Source organism: Rhipicephalus microplus, chromosome X (assembly GCF_043290135.1).
Source record: "Rhipicephalus microplus isolate Deutch F79 chromosome X, USDA_Rmic, whole genome shotgun sequence".
NCBI classification, from domain to species: Eukaryota; Metazoa; Arthropoda; class Arachnida; order Ixodida; family Ixodidae; genus Rhipicephalus; species Rhipicephalus microplus.
The window spans coordinates 46,172,695-46,188,366 of NC_134710.1; the positions used below are offsets into that span (position 1 = coordinate 46,172,695).

The following is a 15,672-nucleotide window of genomic DNA, read 5'->3' on the forward strand; positions in this document are numbered from 1 at the left end:
GTGATTTTCAAATAATATTGGACACATTTCTTGAAACACCTTGTAGTTTTTCTCGCAATAAAGAAAATATACAAAAACCGTCAAAGCGGGCTGGCCCTCGTTAGGGAAAGCTGGGTTGTCTTCGCTGTGAATAATTCATCCTTTGGGAGAACGACATAATTCGGAGCCTTTCCGTTTGGTTTCGTTTTCGATTACACTGCACTACACTCTCTCTACTACAATTCTTACAGGCTCTTCGTCATTTATGTCTTCATAATCATGTGCGCAATGTGTGCGCTAAGCATTGAGCCTATCAGGATTTTGAACTTCTTGGTTACACTCTTCCTATTTCCACTTGTACAATCGAAAACTCGCAAAACGCACCGAAATCACAAGTTCATTGCGCATAATAATCCCGCGAGGGGCGAGGAAGAACGGGGGTGGCAGGTGGAGAATGCACAGCAAAGCAGGGTAGAAAACAATTTACAACTCATATTTTTTGTATATGGACCACTCTAGAGTATGTGCCCTAATTATGTCACGCGAATCCCTGTTCTGGCATCACCAAGGGCGCTCAAAGAACTAGAAATGCCAAGAGAGAATAATACCCTCGACTGTGTATCTTCAGGAGCTGTTTTAGAGCCTTACATAGACAGCACATGCAAACACTGAAACAAGAGAGCAGCCACGACCCCGCCAATGCCGCTCTGAGAAATTTTAAGCAGTAGTTCCATTTAACAAATTTCCGTTTACTGAAAGCCTACTGTACTTGATTACGAGCTTGGTGGGGACACGACACAAGCAGCGCACGACAAAAGCAGCGCTTGTGTCGTGCACTACTTGTGTTTTATGTACACTGATCGTGGTGGGTCCTAATACAGTCTGACTTTGGGACCTCCTTCTATACACTAAATACTAGTAATGGGAAAGACAGAACTTTTAATGAGGAATTCTGATTCTTGAAGAAACAATAATAGGTCAAAAGTAGTATATATAACAAATGAATTTTGGCTGTTTCAAGAAACAAAGCTTTATATGCAGCCCCCTCTCACACGTCTTTATATTTGTTATATCAAAATTCTAGAGTGCGATCACTAAAACGTTAACGAGAAACGACTGCAATTTTCTCATTTGGCCTATTGGCCTAACCACCTGTCTCTGCTTAAAATTAGTGTTTTTTTAATAACTGCTCTAAGTGATGTCTCCAGTCATCTTATTATGTCTGCCATGCCAAAAAAAGCAATTATGATGACAGTGAGCAAATATTCAAACTCCCTTATTTCTGAGTATTTTAAGACATCTTTTTTGAAATATCATGTGTGTGTATGCAAGTGTGTGTACATTACACATCAGTCTAAAATTCTAATTAATACTCTTTTTCCAAGTAACAATACCAATAACCTGACAGGATGGAGTGCCCTCTAAGCATTGGGGAAAAGTTTTCTTTGATGACTTGCCTTTTAAGATTATTTGAAGGCTTCTTTGCACTTATGTGAATATATCACATCATGAACATTGCTGCACATTATAAGTTGATGCATTCCACGGGCTTATAGAAATAAAAGCAAAAAAAAAAAACGATTGCTACCTGCACATCTATAGGGCTGAGATAACAAAATGTGCCCAAGTGGCAAAAATTGAGTTTATAGCAGAGTGTGTTTACACTGCATTAAAGACATTCATATCTCAAAGCTCACTAGTAACAGTCAAAAGAAGCATTGATTCAGTAATAGAAGTTCCAAGTTCTACCACTTAAAGGGACACTAATGTCGACTATGAAGTAGATGTTGATTGTTGAAATGGCAGCCCAGAAACCTTGTAGTGTTACTTTTGTGCCAAGGAAGGGCCTATTCTGAAATAAAATCATGTTTTAGTGGTTCGCATCGGGTTAGCGCACTTCAAATTACCCCCCTCAAGAAGCGGACTGACCGGTCCGTCTTACGTCACTGTTACCATGCACAAGTTGCCCAGCTTTACTGCGCTAGTAACAGCTGACCGAAAGCAGCGGGAGCCACAGCAGCTCTAACGGCCATTGATCAATTTCCCGCCATTGGCTTTGAGATTGCAGACGCCTTTATTTGAACTGTGCCCCGCTGGATGGCACCACCTGTCCCATGTAACCATGCGAAAGTAGAATTTTTGAACCATTCGCGCCATTCCCCATAGTAATGTCTGGCAGTTCTTTTTTCTATGAATCAACAGAAAGGAACAAACAGCATTTTATTGCATCTCTTAATGCACGGAACATTCTTTATATAGTGTAGTTAGATCGATTACTATTGTATGCGGTTTGTCTGATGTCATCGGTATCATTTTAAAAATGTCCTACTGCGGCGCTTGTGTTCTTGTGCATTTGCTTTAATTTCTCGATAATTGGGGCACTGTTGTTGGTAATATTGTCGTTTTAGATGTTGTCATACATTGAGCTTTCACTCTGACGTAAATTGTTATTTGACTTTAGTGTCCCTTTAACTCTAGATAGCAGCTTAGTGAGGACTGTATGTGCAGACCCACTCTATGCATATTCCCCCCTCACGTAATGGCAGATGACAAGCCAGATGTAAAGAAAGGCAACTCTACATGGCCCCTAATTACCACAAGAACCACTAAATTTCAACACATGAAACAATTGATTTTGATAATCTTCGACAAAATGATGAACGCTTGGGGATGAGAATGAAGCCCCTACCTCGTTTTTCTTTTTCTCCCCATCTCTCTCTCTCTTTTCAAATAGCCAGAAATTAGGTCCACCCAGCGCTGGTCTTGTGTTAATGTGTGTGGTGCCGCCTGTTTATGATGTATTCCGTGCAGCTCTGACGCACAAAACTGCATTGGATGCTTCCAAGAATAAAGTCACTTACCAAGAACCCTGGCATTGAGCATGAGCGTCAGTGTGAGCTGTGGGTTGTTGCAGGACTGCAGCAGAAGCTGTTCTCGAAGAAGTTTCTCTTTATAGGCGAAGAATTCCAGAACGACTTCATACCTGGACCCTGCATGGAAGATTAAACAAAGAAAAAAAAATGCTGCAACTTTGATAATAAAAGACTTTTTAAAAAAGCCTTTCAAAACATTAGGTTTTAGCTAAAGGCAATCATACAAGTCAATAAGTTGGTGGTGGCTTCTTGGCCCGTTGCCAGCTAGTTAGTGTGCCTAATAGTACAAGTAGTAGTGAGCGCGGGCCAACAAACCACCAGCAACTTATCAGCCTACAGCTGCAACGAAGTTGGTGACTCGTGGCTGCAGCTGATTTCGTTCGCTCGAACCACGGTTGTGAGCTGTACAATTGTGACGTGCGCATGCACTATTCATGTCTTTTAAAGACGACAGTCTTTCTTGGTGACCTTTCTTTTCTTTGTATTTCGCAGGCTTTCTTTGCAGCTTGAAAAAAAAAAGTACACATGAGACTTTTTTTTTTACCGCATATAATGGAATGGGGGTATCTGAAGACGCTCTAGAACTTTGCAAATTCCATTTCTTGCTTAAAATCGATGTTTTGCGATTCACTTAAATATTCCTAAGGAACAAATTAAGTACAATACAAAAAACTGTGAGTAGTGTGCCCAATTTTGGTATTTATTAACCCTTGGTTAAAGATTCCTGAGTGGCCTGTTATATATTTTTGTGTCTGTGTAGGAAAGTGTAAATTTAAGGGCTTGTTTACTTTATTAGACACAATATTCATGAAAACAGACAATACTGCCAGGGAAAGTATAGGGGATGGTATTAAAATAACTGTAATGGAAATGTGAAGAAAGAAAAACGAACAAAAAGATAACCTGCCTGTTATCTTTTCGTCTACTTTTATTGCTTCACATTTACATTGCAATTACTTCCAATACCATCCTCTATACTTTCCCTGGCATTATTGTCTGTGTATGAGTGTGCGAGAGAGAAAGAGTGTGTGCGCATGCGTGTGTGTGCATGTGTGTGAGAGAGGGAGGGCCCGCTATGTTGGCCTAGTGGTTATGATGCTCCACTGCTGAACCAAAGGTCGCAGGATCAAATTTCCGCCGTCTTGCAACTTCATTCCAAAGGAGGCAGAATTCTAAAAGCCTGTGTGCTTAGATTTAGGTGCCCATTAAAAACCACCCGATTGTTCATTTCCGGAGCTCTCCAGTACGGCATCTCTCATAATCATACCATGGTATTAGGACTTAAAACCTTAACAATTTTGATCAGTATGTATTTCCTAGTAATAAATTCATAGTTGTATTCAAGTGCCAGACTAATCTCTATGTATTTTGTTCTTGTGCTTCAAATGCACTGTTATCACCCATCATGACAAAACAACTAGCCCACATCTGTAAGCCATAAGCATGCACCGACAGCACATCACTTCTCAGAAGCTCTAAGGGAGCCACATTTACTTCAAGAGTTCTTTCATATGTTTCTTTAGAGTTTTCGTGTTTAGAAAATTTGCTAGAGACATGACACATTCTGCATGCACACCAGCTACTTATTAAAACAGTGCACTCGCTACAGTCCTGCAAATCCTGCACAAGTGGTGCAGAATTCGCTTCACTCAACTTTCCTTTCCCCTATCACCTACAAATAGTGAATAACCAGCACGACAGCAAGACAGTACTGCACCAGAGGGGCTACAAACCTCTCAAAGAATCCGCAAGCCCAGTGGGACTACAGAGCTCTATATGTGCTCGATGAATGACAGAAACATTACAGTATACACTAACAGAACACCAATAAATAATGTTTTATGGAAATTTATGAAGTTTTATGGAAATTCATTGGATTTTACAAGGCAAAACCACAATATAGTCATAAGACATGTGAGATTACAATGACATATTTATTCAGTAGCTCTTCAGGTACCATAATGCAGTGTCATTTCGGTTTTCTTCTGCTTATGTCAGCAGAGAAGTTTATATTTTGAAAGATGGTGTTCAAATACTGCTCAGGAGCCACCTTTCACGGTGAGAGAATCAAGGTGACCTTGCAATTGTTTGGCATGCTACAGTGACTTACAGAACAATCAGGCATGTTAACATGTGCACATGAGATGAACGCAATAGCAAATTTTCTTCGTCTGCAGCAAAAACATTCTGGAAATCATGCTTATAAGCTGGAAAACTGCTAGAGAATCTTGATAAGCATTTTAAAGGGGCACTGACACAAAAATTTTGGCCTCGTGTTTTTTGCTGTAATGTGTTCCTGGCGGTCTGTTAATCATAACATGACACATCGTGTTCTGCAGCACATGACTTATAGTTAATTACAGACTCGTTATTAACAACCAGTGTCGGTTTTGGTTCTAAAAACGACAAGCCACCGGGTGCAACTATCCCCACCTAGCGGGTGCAATGCTCGGCCATGTGAGCACACCGAACTATGATGCACTTCTATGCAGCTCGCATCAAGATTTTTCTAACAGGAAACGAGACAGCAATGTTATAAAACACAAAATTTTCTACTTATGCGCCGCAGCCACGGATTTGCGAGCAGTGTAGTCTGCTGTAGCAAACGTGACCAAAGAAAAATGGCTATCATGTTGCCATAACTTGTTGCAGCAAGGTCATGTAAGGGAATTGTTGGGGTCCTCAAGGGTTCCCTTTGAAGGTGTCAATGGCAAAATGGAGTTAATCGCTCATGCAAACTTCAAAATTGATTTAAAATACCTTCCAAGCTACATTTACTGTTGATATTTTGCAGATAATATATGCATGTTCATGGGAATCAATCCCGCAGGCTATCTCGGCCACAAAATTTTGTGTCAGTGCCCCTTCAAAGGGATACTGAACAAAAATTGGAAAAACTGATGAAACTTCGTAATTCTCCTCGGAAAATACAACTGTTCTGGTAAACAGAGTTGAATATTCTTGAACTGTTGGCTGTATTTTTGATTGTTTGTCAGCGTGCGGCGGCCTTACGCTAATGGGAGTTGTGACGTCAGATCCGCCAAGGTGCACGAGTTCCTGTGCTCAATTAATCCACCCCTCCTTTTATTTCACTCTCCCCCTTCCACAAAAGCACTGATGCTTTGCCTCAGCCGGGAGCATTGTTTGCAACCAGTGCTGTTCACAATGGTTCTGGGAACTAGAGGGAGAAATTAGCGAGTCGAGAGACGCAAGCAAAGGATGGTATTGTTGGCTTGCCCGTTTTGGGTGAGTTTGATGCCACCAAACGTCACCTCCTGTAGTTCCTGAAGCGGCTGCTAGAAGCGGCAGTGTGTGAAAAACGCATTAATTTAATCATTTTCCTGTAGTTTCTACCTGGAATGAGAGTTGTCGCTATAGATTTCAGGACCCAATCTTTCAATTTGGTTGAAAATCTTGGCCGCGAAAATTTTGTTCAGTATACCTTCAACTCTTTCCTTACCACGAGAAAATAGTAATTTTTCATGAGTCGAAAACAAAGTTTTTGCCAGTTTAAAAAGCACTCCAGCACACAGTTCTACATACCAAATTACTAATAATGAAATGCTTTTTTCAAAAATTATAATTTGTAAAGCAACAAAAATAATGTGGACTGTATAAAAATTTGAAAGGGTGTAATATTGCTGCGAGCTAATAAACAGAGCAATAAAAAATTTCATGTACGCAAAACCATTCAGAAAAAAGAAAATTCAGAATATACATTTTGGAGATACATGACTCAGGAATAGCAGAAAAAGTACCTCTTCTACACAATGTTCCTATCAATGCATACTAAAGAATCTGAATCGAGGTACCGCTTCATAGCACATGCCATGCGGCAAAGCTTTTCCTGGTTTCCACAAGACACTGGTTGACTCGTGGAGTATTTGCAGAATTTTTTTTTTTTACGACGAGAGCTTGCCAATGTTGCACTATAATTCTATGCTCGCAATGTAAACAATCCCTACATAAACCAGATGTTGAAAGAACTTTACCAGTTTGTCCGGTGTCACCTCTTTTAATCAGTTACCTCTATCCACTTAGGTTGGCGTCCGAATATATGCATGTAAGCATTTATATACAATTATATTTTTGCAGATGGTATCAAAAAAATGAAAATAAAAGCAGCCCAAAAATGTCTCATGCTGCTATGTAGTATAAGCCGAGATGTGCTTCAGCGGCCTTTTTGTTGTGAAGAGAAGCCTTAGAGCCGGCACCAGCACATTGCGCCCCAGGGTCGTGTAAATCTCACACATAAACAGAGTCACTCTAAAATTTTGCACAAATGTCAGCAGCTATGCAAGCGCAGCAGAGGAGACCTTTTACTTAAAGGAGCACTGACATCAAATTTCAAGATCGAGATGTGCACATCATTCGATCACTTGGTATGCATAGGTCTTCTTGGCCAAATTTCAATAGCGTCTGTCGCGTCAAAGTTATTATATTTCAACGTCAAACAGCGTATAAAAGCTAAGAAGAAAAAACAAAAAATAGACTGCCCTGCGACATCGACACTAGTGCTACGTGTTCAGTGTGATGCATTCCACAAATACCATCCTGAGTGACGATACGGTAGTAAGGATGACGTCGACGATCTTTGAGTGTATTTGGAGCTAACTCCCGGTCATGCTCTCACTAGTGGCTCTCCTTGCTGAGTTGAAGCGTGCGTGCGATTCATCGGGTCGCATCGACTTATTTGCGTTGTGCTCCACGGCGTGCGAGTACAATCATTCAGAGCGACAACACGCGCCAGAATGTCGAGGAACCGCAGCGTAGTGAGAACCTGCACGTCGAGGCGCGGAAAAAGCGGAAAGTGCGTGGCGTTTCATGCCTTTTCAAGCCACGAACCTCAACGCAGCCACGTGGGTTGACTTCATACGCGCCGCGCCAATGGACAGAGGGACTGGACGACTGTGAAGAACAGCCGCATTTGCTCCCTTCACTTTGCAGCGAGCTGGCGAGCTGCTACAGGGTAAATTCTATGTTGGCGAACCAGTTGGGTTTCACTGGCAGTACGAGGCCTCTTCTCGAGGCTGGGGCTATTCTTACCATGCGCCTTGCTGCAGCTGAAAGCAGCAATTCACTCGCCAAATGTCCGGGACGTCAGGTGTGCAGTTGGTGTTCCTGAGCTCCGACAGCACGGCCGGGGCTGATAAATACATTGCATTTAACGCGAAGCTTGTCAAGCAAGGATCGTCGCGAATCGCAGCGATTCCAGGTCACTGTCATCATCACTTGCCGATGTTGACCGTCCCAACAGCGAGGAAGACGATGCTGGCAACAGAGGCATGTCTACGCCTTCAGAGACACAGCTGGACTGACTGTATGTGCGCTCCTAGCATACGAAATGCCAGTGTGACGTCACCATTTTTTGCGGAAGTGGCATCAGTACCGCGCGGCCTCAACGTGGCAGCGCTGCCAGCCCTACAATTTGTCAGGCTTTCCACCCATTTTGAATCGCGTTCGATAGCAAATACATTAATAAATATTACAGATACTCATTCGTCACTCAGATGTGTTACAGGTCGGGAATTGCTACTAGGGGGTCCATAGCTACTCGTTGACACAAAAATCTTGACATAAGTAAATTTGATGTCAGTGCTCCTTTAAGGCCATAAACAAAATCAACCCCTGAATGGAATGGCAGCAGATGTTCCAAGCGGACAAAAACATCGTCGCCATCACAGCTTCAAGCTGAGGTGACGCCACTTTCAAACTCAAAGCTTGTCATCACCCGATTTAGAAGTGGTAAAAAGATTGTTTTGAGCAGTGCACATTCAAACACATACGCACGTGATGACACCATGGGAGCAACTAGCGACACTGAATTGGGCCTTCTGTCTAATATAGAAGTGAAACTGAAGCTGCTGGAAACTGGTTGAAAAGGCCACCTCCACACATTGTACATGCAGCGGGTATTCAGAAATAATTTTTGGGAGAACAAAACTTTCCCGACTACCCAAAGCAGCCCTCTAGTGAATAGCTGGCACAATTTCAGGCAATTATTACCGTGCAACACTGTCACATTGCGAAGCTGATACCAATATTTGATATTTGACTTGCAAGGATTATTTTTATTACACAACTTTGGTGTTACTGAAGCATAACCACGACTGGCACGCATTTCTCTAAAGTTGGTCAGCCAAGCACATTTTCCCAGCAACACAAAACACATTGGTTCGAGCAAAGGCCCATCAAAAAACACTATATATTGCCAAAACAGGCAAATTAAAATAGATTCCAAAAATTTAATTGGCTGTATTAACTGCTAAGAGGTGCTAGGTGCCTGAGAAACAAGTTCAACATACCGAATTTGACAATTTAAAGCATCGATCACCTGTGATCGATTTCAATTTTAACAAGCAAATGCTCAATGACAAATGACACTCCACACACTTGAGTGTAATGCATAAACTATTAAGTTAGCTCACCTGAAGAGATTACGGGCTTCAGCTCGAGCACCCTAAGGTTGAGGTTTGGGGGCTCCTGTGTCCTTACTGAAAGACTACCAAGATGTGGAGGGCTGTCAAACTGGAATCGCACTTCATATCTGTGATTCACCTGAAAAATTTCAACCCACAGCTGTGGAGGTGACAACTAACCAAAGTTCAACGAACATTCCTAGCCATTTTAAGCACTGCAGCAGTAAATGACTTTCCCTCTAGCAGGAACCAGGTATAAATTTGCGACTTAACACAGCAATATATGAATGGAACACCATTAATAAAACAGCCAGCCTGAACATAAACAGCCACAAATATGTTGAGGACTAAGTGTTTGAAATAGTGCAATAATGGATCAAATATTCCAGTTCAGTCCTCCAATGATGAAATGATATGACAGTAAAGATAATAAATATTTGTTCTGATAGTTACTGACTGATCAAATTGATGTATAAATTGAAAAGTAAATGTTAAACACACGTGTGATGAATTGCAGAAGTGGTAGACAGAAGATAAACATGCACGAAGGTTCAAAATGGTATTTTTGCTTAGCATCTCTGTGAATTAGTTTCAGGGCAACTGGGTGCACCTGTTACTTTAGTTCTCAATTTCTAGGCACAGAAAAATGTGACATGTTCAAATTGCACTGTACTACAAAGTCAGCAATGTGATAGCTGGGTCAACTGCACCAAACTGCAGCAAGAGGTGAAACCTGCTACATACTGCTACATTTTCATAAAAGCTCATAATTTGCTCTAAGCTCGCACCAAGATATGGGCCTCACAGTATTTCAGAGAAGAAGACAGTCGGTGTTCAACATAAATAACTGTGTTGCTACTTTTAAGTTAATGTAGGGAACATTTACTCCAGCAGTCTACAACTAAAAAGGCAAAACAGGCCCAGTCCAGATGATAGAAGTGTGCAAGCTGATCGCCCTTGTAACTAAAGAAATAGCCCCACTCATGTTCTCAGCCATCTTGTAATAGAGATTTATCATCAATGCTTTAATACCCAACAATTAAATCAATTATGCTGGTAATTATGGATCTTAAGGTTTCTGGCAATGTGCACACCCCTGCACAACAAGGCCAACTAGACCATACTGCGTAAGTAAAGACTCCTGCTACTATTAATAGTCCACACTAAGGTATTACATTATTGTTGAATAAAAGTCATACATGGTACTGTTACAAGTTTTTGTAAGATGACAGTCTTTCACTTGATTGATTGCATTATGTTGAAGGCAAGCAGTTTGTGTATGCTTGAACAGACCACTAAGCTATAGTTTACAGTGATGGGAATGGGCAAAAGTGTTCTATATCAGGTTCTGTAGCAGAAAAAAATTATGGATTTATAGCAGCTGCCCTCAGTTTTGTAGCAGGTTGCAAAAATGACAAATATATGTACGATAGTATTTTAATGCCTTTATTATACAATAAAATAAAGCATCAAATTCAGTGTATGCATGCGTTCACTTAAGGTACAACCCATACAAGCTTTAATGAAAGGATCACAGGCAGCGGGGCACGGCAAAAACTGCAAATTAATCGCGACTTCACTTAGCTCAAATGACACTGCCACTAGGTACCAAGTACTACTGACACTACACAGTGACAAAGCCTCGCACAACTACAGCCACAAGTGGGCACATGGGCTAGCATAACCCAAGCACTGGATTGGCTCTGCCTACGAATGCACGAGAAATCAAAGCAGCAGCCTATCTGTCAGCTGATGTTGTTGAAAAATCCCTTGGCGGTAGCCTCCGAGATTAAGCAGTGCATTGCCAGGTAATCTCGCACACTATGCGCAGCAGCTTTGGAGCAATGCTGCTGATTAGTAGCATGAGTATATCAGCGTCAACAAAATGTAGCAGGTTGGAGCAATTGTAGGCAGCTTTCCCATCCCGGAGTTTTTATTATTACAAAAAAAAAAATGAATTTACTCCCAGAGGAGCTCAGACAGAGCAGTTAAACATTAATATCATACAACCATCACAATTTATCAACTATCAACCAGTTGCAGTGGTCTACAGCAATCAGATGAGAAAGATTAAAGTCATGGCATGTAAACAATGAGGTCTGGCTTCTCCACTGTGGAGAACATTCATGCTAAAGCACTTGAAATACAGAGCTTTCCATTACCGTAATTTTGTTTTGTGGAACACAAAACACTGTGGGCACAAAGGACCAACAAATCACTAAACTCTGTAGCTTGTTAATTTCCCACAATACAGGGGCTTAATTATCCTATCAATGAAGTAGAAAAGCAGGTACTTCAACACACAACAAAAACCTGGCATGTAGCGAAAGAACGAATGTCGTCAGAATAGTACATCCCCATCGAAAAAGCAACAACAATATCATGGAAATTTACGGAGCATGCATTCCCACTACTGTAACGAAACCATCAGGCACCAGGGAAAGCATAATTCAATCACAAACATGAAGTGTATAGTGGGGAAATGCTAGATGACCTGCGGTCACGTTAACAAAGTTAGGCACTGTCCGCAAGAAAACAAAAGCAGCGGGTTTAATTTCTGTTTCTGGGAAGTTATATATAAACATGCACGCATGTTTTCATATATTAATTTCGTAAAACATAATACGACTGCTCCAGCTTAGAGAAAAAAATTTTGTGTTCGAAAATGTGGGACCGGTAATTGCTCCGACTTAAGGTTATAGCTGCTCCAAAAATTGCATCAAAATGGCTTTGATCAATTGCATTGCCGCAACATAGAAGTAAAGAACTGTCAGTCATAGATAAAAAATGATTCTATATTCACGACTGGCAAAAATAAAATGCCTATACATAACACAGACTATTGTTATAGTGCGCCACTGACTGGCCACAGTATGGAGTGGCATAGCATTTTGCAAAAAGCTGGAACAAGAGCCATATGCAGCTTGAAGCTCGTAGAGTGCAATTGTTTAAGATGAAATGAAAATCAATCAAGTATTTCCACTTGCTAGCTTAGTAAGTAGGAAATCTATCGTGTGTTGGATTCACCTTGTCTATACATCTATCCATAGAAAAATGGTTTCAGTGTTGGGCTTTATATGCAGCTTGAAGCTGGTAGAGTGCAATTGTTTAAGATGAAATGAAAATCAATCAAGTATTTCCACTTGCTAGCTTAGTAAGTAGGAAATCTATCGTGTGTTGGATTCACCTTGTCTATACATCTATCCATAGAAAAATGGTTTCAGTGTTGGGCTTTATGCTACAGAAGACATGTGCAACTTCTATTAGATACACTTTTTTGTAATTATGGTTAACCATTTTTTACTTTGTGTCTACTGTGTACCTGTGTGCTTTTTTGTTATATTTTGTTTCTTATTTTATTATAGGCGCTACTATAACTCTCTCACACTTTTTCTACAATTTTCACTAAAGTGAGGCTTTGAATGTTTAGGAATTAAAATCTTAAGTCACTGCAACAAACTCCAGCAAATAATAGATGCTAATAGCTAGCACATGCAGGAAACTACCTGTTTTACAGCCACATTGCAACATATTAATGAAGCCTGTTTCAACTACACGTTAGTCAGCAAAATATAAGGCCAAAAATTAACATTTATCATAAATAAGTCACAGAAGCTTGTTTGGTACTGCACTGCAACACAAGAGAAATACCATCCATACTTGCATATAACTTTTGTATTTAGATGACAAAACACAGAAAGCTTGGCTTTGTTAGGTCTGGCTATCCCAAAATGAAATCAATGTATAACTAACAAATAGCAAAGAAAAAATGCAATAACAAAAATTATGCATGCATAACATCGTAAGTGTACACAGAATGTCTCTATGAGCAGAGACTAAAACATAATGGGTGGTCAATAATAATGTGATTATGCTCATAGTCCTTTTCACATCTTCAGTCAGTGACATAAAATTCTATAGAACATTCTTAACAACTGAAGACACTGCATGCTATAAAGATGGCAAACACATTTAAAATGCTGGAGAATAAAAAAGAAATTTGTATATGTAGCATCATCATTTCAGCAAGATGGAGCACTTTTTTAAAATGATTCAATTGCTTATATCTACATGATAAAAATAGCTAGAAATTTGTTTCCCATTTTGCACACATTAGCAACAGATTTTGCAACAGATATTTGATGTGATGGGTATCATCAAGTAAGGGGTCACCTGATGAAAGTAATACTAGTATCAATAGGTGAACAAGAACAAGAACTAGAGTAGTGATAGGAGGAGCAACATGTTAAACATCACTTCAAGCCTGATTATGTACCACGTCAGCTTCACTTATGGTCTACGTGATAAAGTGCCTTACATTGTTCTTAATTAGAAAAACCCTTCCACGTACAGCCAACATGTTATACAGAAAATTTATTTAGCCACGACTGATCAGAAATAGTAAAAAAGTTAATAACATCTATACACGGAAACAGCGTTTGCGATCGCCTTTTCAGCACTGTTCTACAAATGCACACACAACTTTGATGAATACGAACAGTTGTTCTTACTTGAATAAAGCCGAGGTGAACGTTGATGTGAACATCGTTAAGTGGCTGAACCAGTATGCTGGAGTCGTGCCCGAACGTATCCAAGGATTCCGGAAAGCGCACCTTGTGAACTGGAATATGCACACTTCAACATTTTTGGGAGTTCGCACGAACGTAGTTCCCATCAGTTAAACAGTTGCAAAGGCGCGCCTGTGACTGCAGCTACGTCAGTTTGTCTGCGTCTCGAAACGAAGCATCTAAAGTGAGAACTAACGAACGAGTTACCGATGACTACTATGGTTGAGAGGCACAAAATTAAGCATACTGATTCGCCTCACCTGTAGTGGTGCTATCGATTTCCATTGCAGTTTCCTGAAACCAGACGGAGAAATGCGGCATCAAAGTAGGAAATTATTGCAGCGGCACAGGTTATCTGCAAGTACTGGCAGCCAAGGCAGCAAAAAACTGCGTAATTACGTTATTGCTCTAAGCTGCGCCGCCTCAACGGCTCTCTTTTATATTTTTTTCCCCTGTTTGCTCTTCAGCTTTATATCTTTTTGACGAACCTAATTACAAGGCCGCACTTGCTGCTTCAAGCATCGTTCAGTTGTAACAGCCATCAGAAAGGAAAACATGAAAGAAGGCCGCAACATTTTTGTAGCGTTGGCCAGCTGCGTTAAATGTTAACGGGTTGTTTACCGGTGAAGTTGCTCGAGCTGCACTCACTTGGTTGGGCTTACAGCACTAAACAGCTGGCGATGGATATTTTCGCACTAGTCATCTTCAACTAGGACATTACACGTTGTACCACAGTGACCACAGCAGACTGTGGTAAATAAGAGACTCTGCGACCCTTGCTTGCTTGTTCTCGTTGCGACGTTGCCCTGCACCGTGCCAGCCAGATAACCGCGCGCGGACCGTTCCCTTTTTTTTCCTCGTCTGCCGTTTGGATTTGTTTATTAGAACCTCAAACGCGTCATCGTACTTATTTTCGTAAGACATGCAAACGGCTGCCGTACCCCAAACACTTGTGTAAATTTATGAACAATAAAAATCTAACATGTTACTGTAACGGTTCGTTAACGCGCGGTGATCTCGGTTTTCTAGTGTTTGTTAACAAAGATGGCACTGCGACACAGCGCTTGAAGTTGTTGGCGCGCGGCAACTGGCGCGATTTCTAGGGACTTTAAACCACACTGCAGCGTTGGCCACGTTCAGAATTCTCGGCGTATCGCAGCGATTTAGAGCACTAAGAGCTCGGAGGATTCTATTTAAGTCATAGATGGGAAATAGCGAAGATCAGCGCATAAAACCGACAAAACTGGGACCGAGATTAAGCCTCGCGACATGCCGGCGCTGCAAATCAGAACGCTTAAAACTATGTTTAGTTTTATAAACATTACGCCTAAACGCACGTCCTGTGCTGTTTCCCATCCTTTGGATCCCATGCTTTCGTTGGCCTATCGGCTGGGCAAGTTGAGACACCTCGTTCGGACGCATTGACTGACCCTGTGAGAGAGAGTCAGCTGCGCCCTCTTTGTGCCGTACAACCTGTGGTTCCGCGGTGGAACTTTTGGGAGCTCGATTTGACAAAGCATCATTATAGTCATCGTCAGCCTGATTACGCCCACTGCGCAAGGCAAAGGGCAAAGCTGTGCTTTGTGCTGTCTTCATCTACCATCTTCTCTTAGAATGTAGACACTGCAGTTACCCTCAATGACCAGCGGTTATCCTGCCTACGAGCTACGTGTCACGCTCATGACCATTTATTCTTGATTTCAACCACGGAGGAAGGAAAGGTAGGAGAGGCCCTGACATCACTCGTTATGAAGCAGCGATGAAGCCGGAAGTCGGCCATATTGACTGGGCAAATTCTCCTCTCTTGTTTACATCCGAATGTAAAGCAGAAGG

At 41.3% G+C, this 15,672-nt stretch overlaps 1 protein-coding gene across 3 annotated transcripts in view; it reads right to left on the reverse strand.

The window, feature by feature from the left end:
• The window catches only part of LOC119175889 (adipose-secreted signaling protein), a 36,827-nt gene extending 21,541 nt beyond the window's left edge, over positions 1-15,286 (reverse strand). The window contains exons 1-5 of one of the 3 annotated variants that reach the window (XM_037426914.2): positions 15,177-15,286; positions 14,100-14,133; positions 13,783-13,892; positions 9,281-9,410; positions 2,841-2,969 (exon numbers count right to left, since the gene is read on the reverse strand). In XM_037426914.2, coding sequence (XP_037282811.1) covers positions 2,841-2,969; positions 9,281-9,410; positions 13,783-13,892; positions 14,100-14,133; positions 15,177-15,209 — 436 coding nt within the window. In that variant the 5' untranslated portion in view covers positions 15,210-15,286. Of the gene's footprint in view, positions 1-2,840; positions 2,970-9,280; positions 9,411-13,782; positions 13,893-14,099; positions 14,134-14,460; positions 14,727-15,176 lie in introns of those variants that run through there. The other 2 variants (XM_037426916.2, XM_037426915.2) reach the window with 2 other exon arrangements.
• Positions 15,287-15,672: the final 386 nt, after the last annotated feature.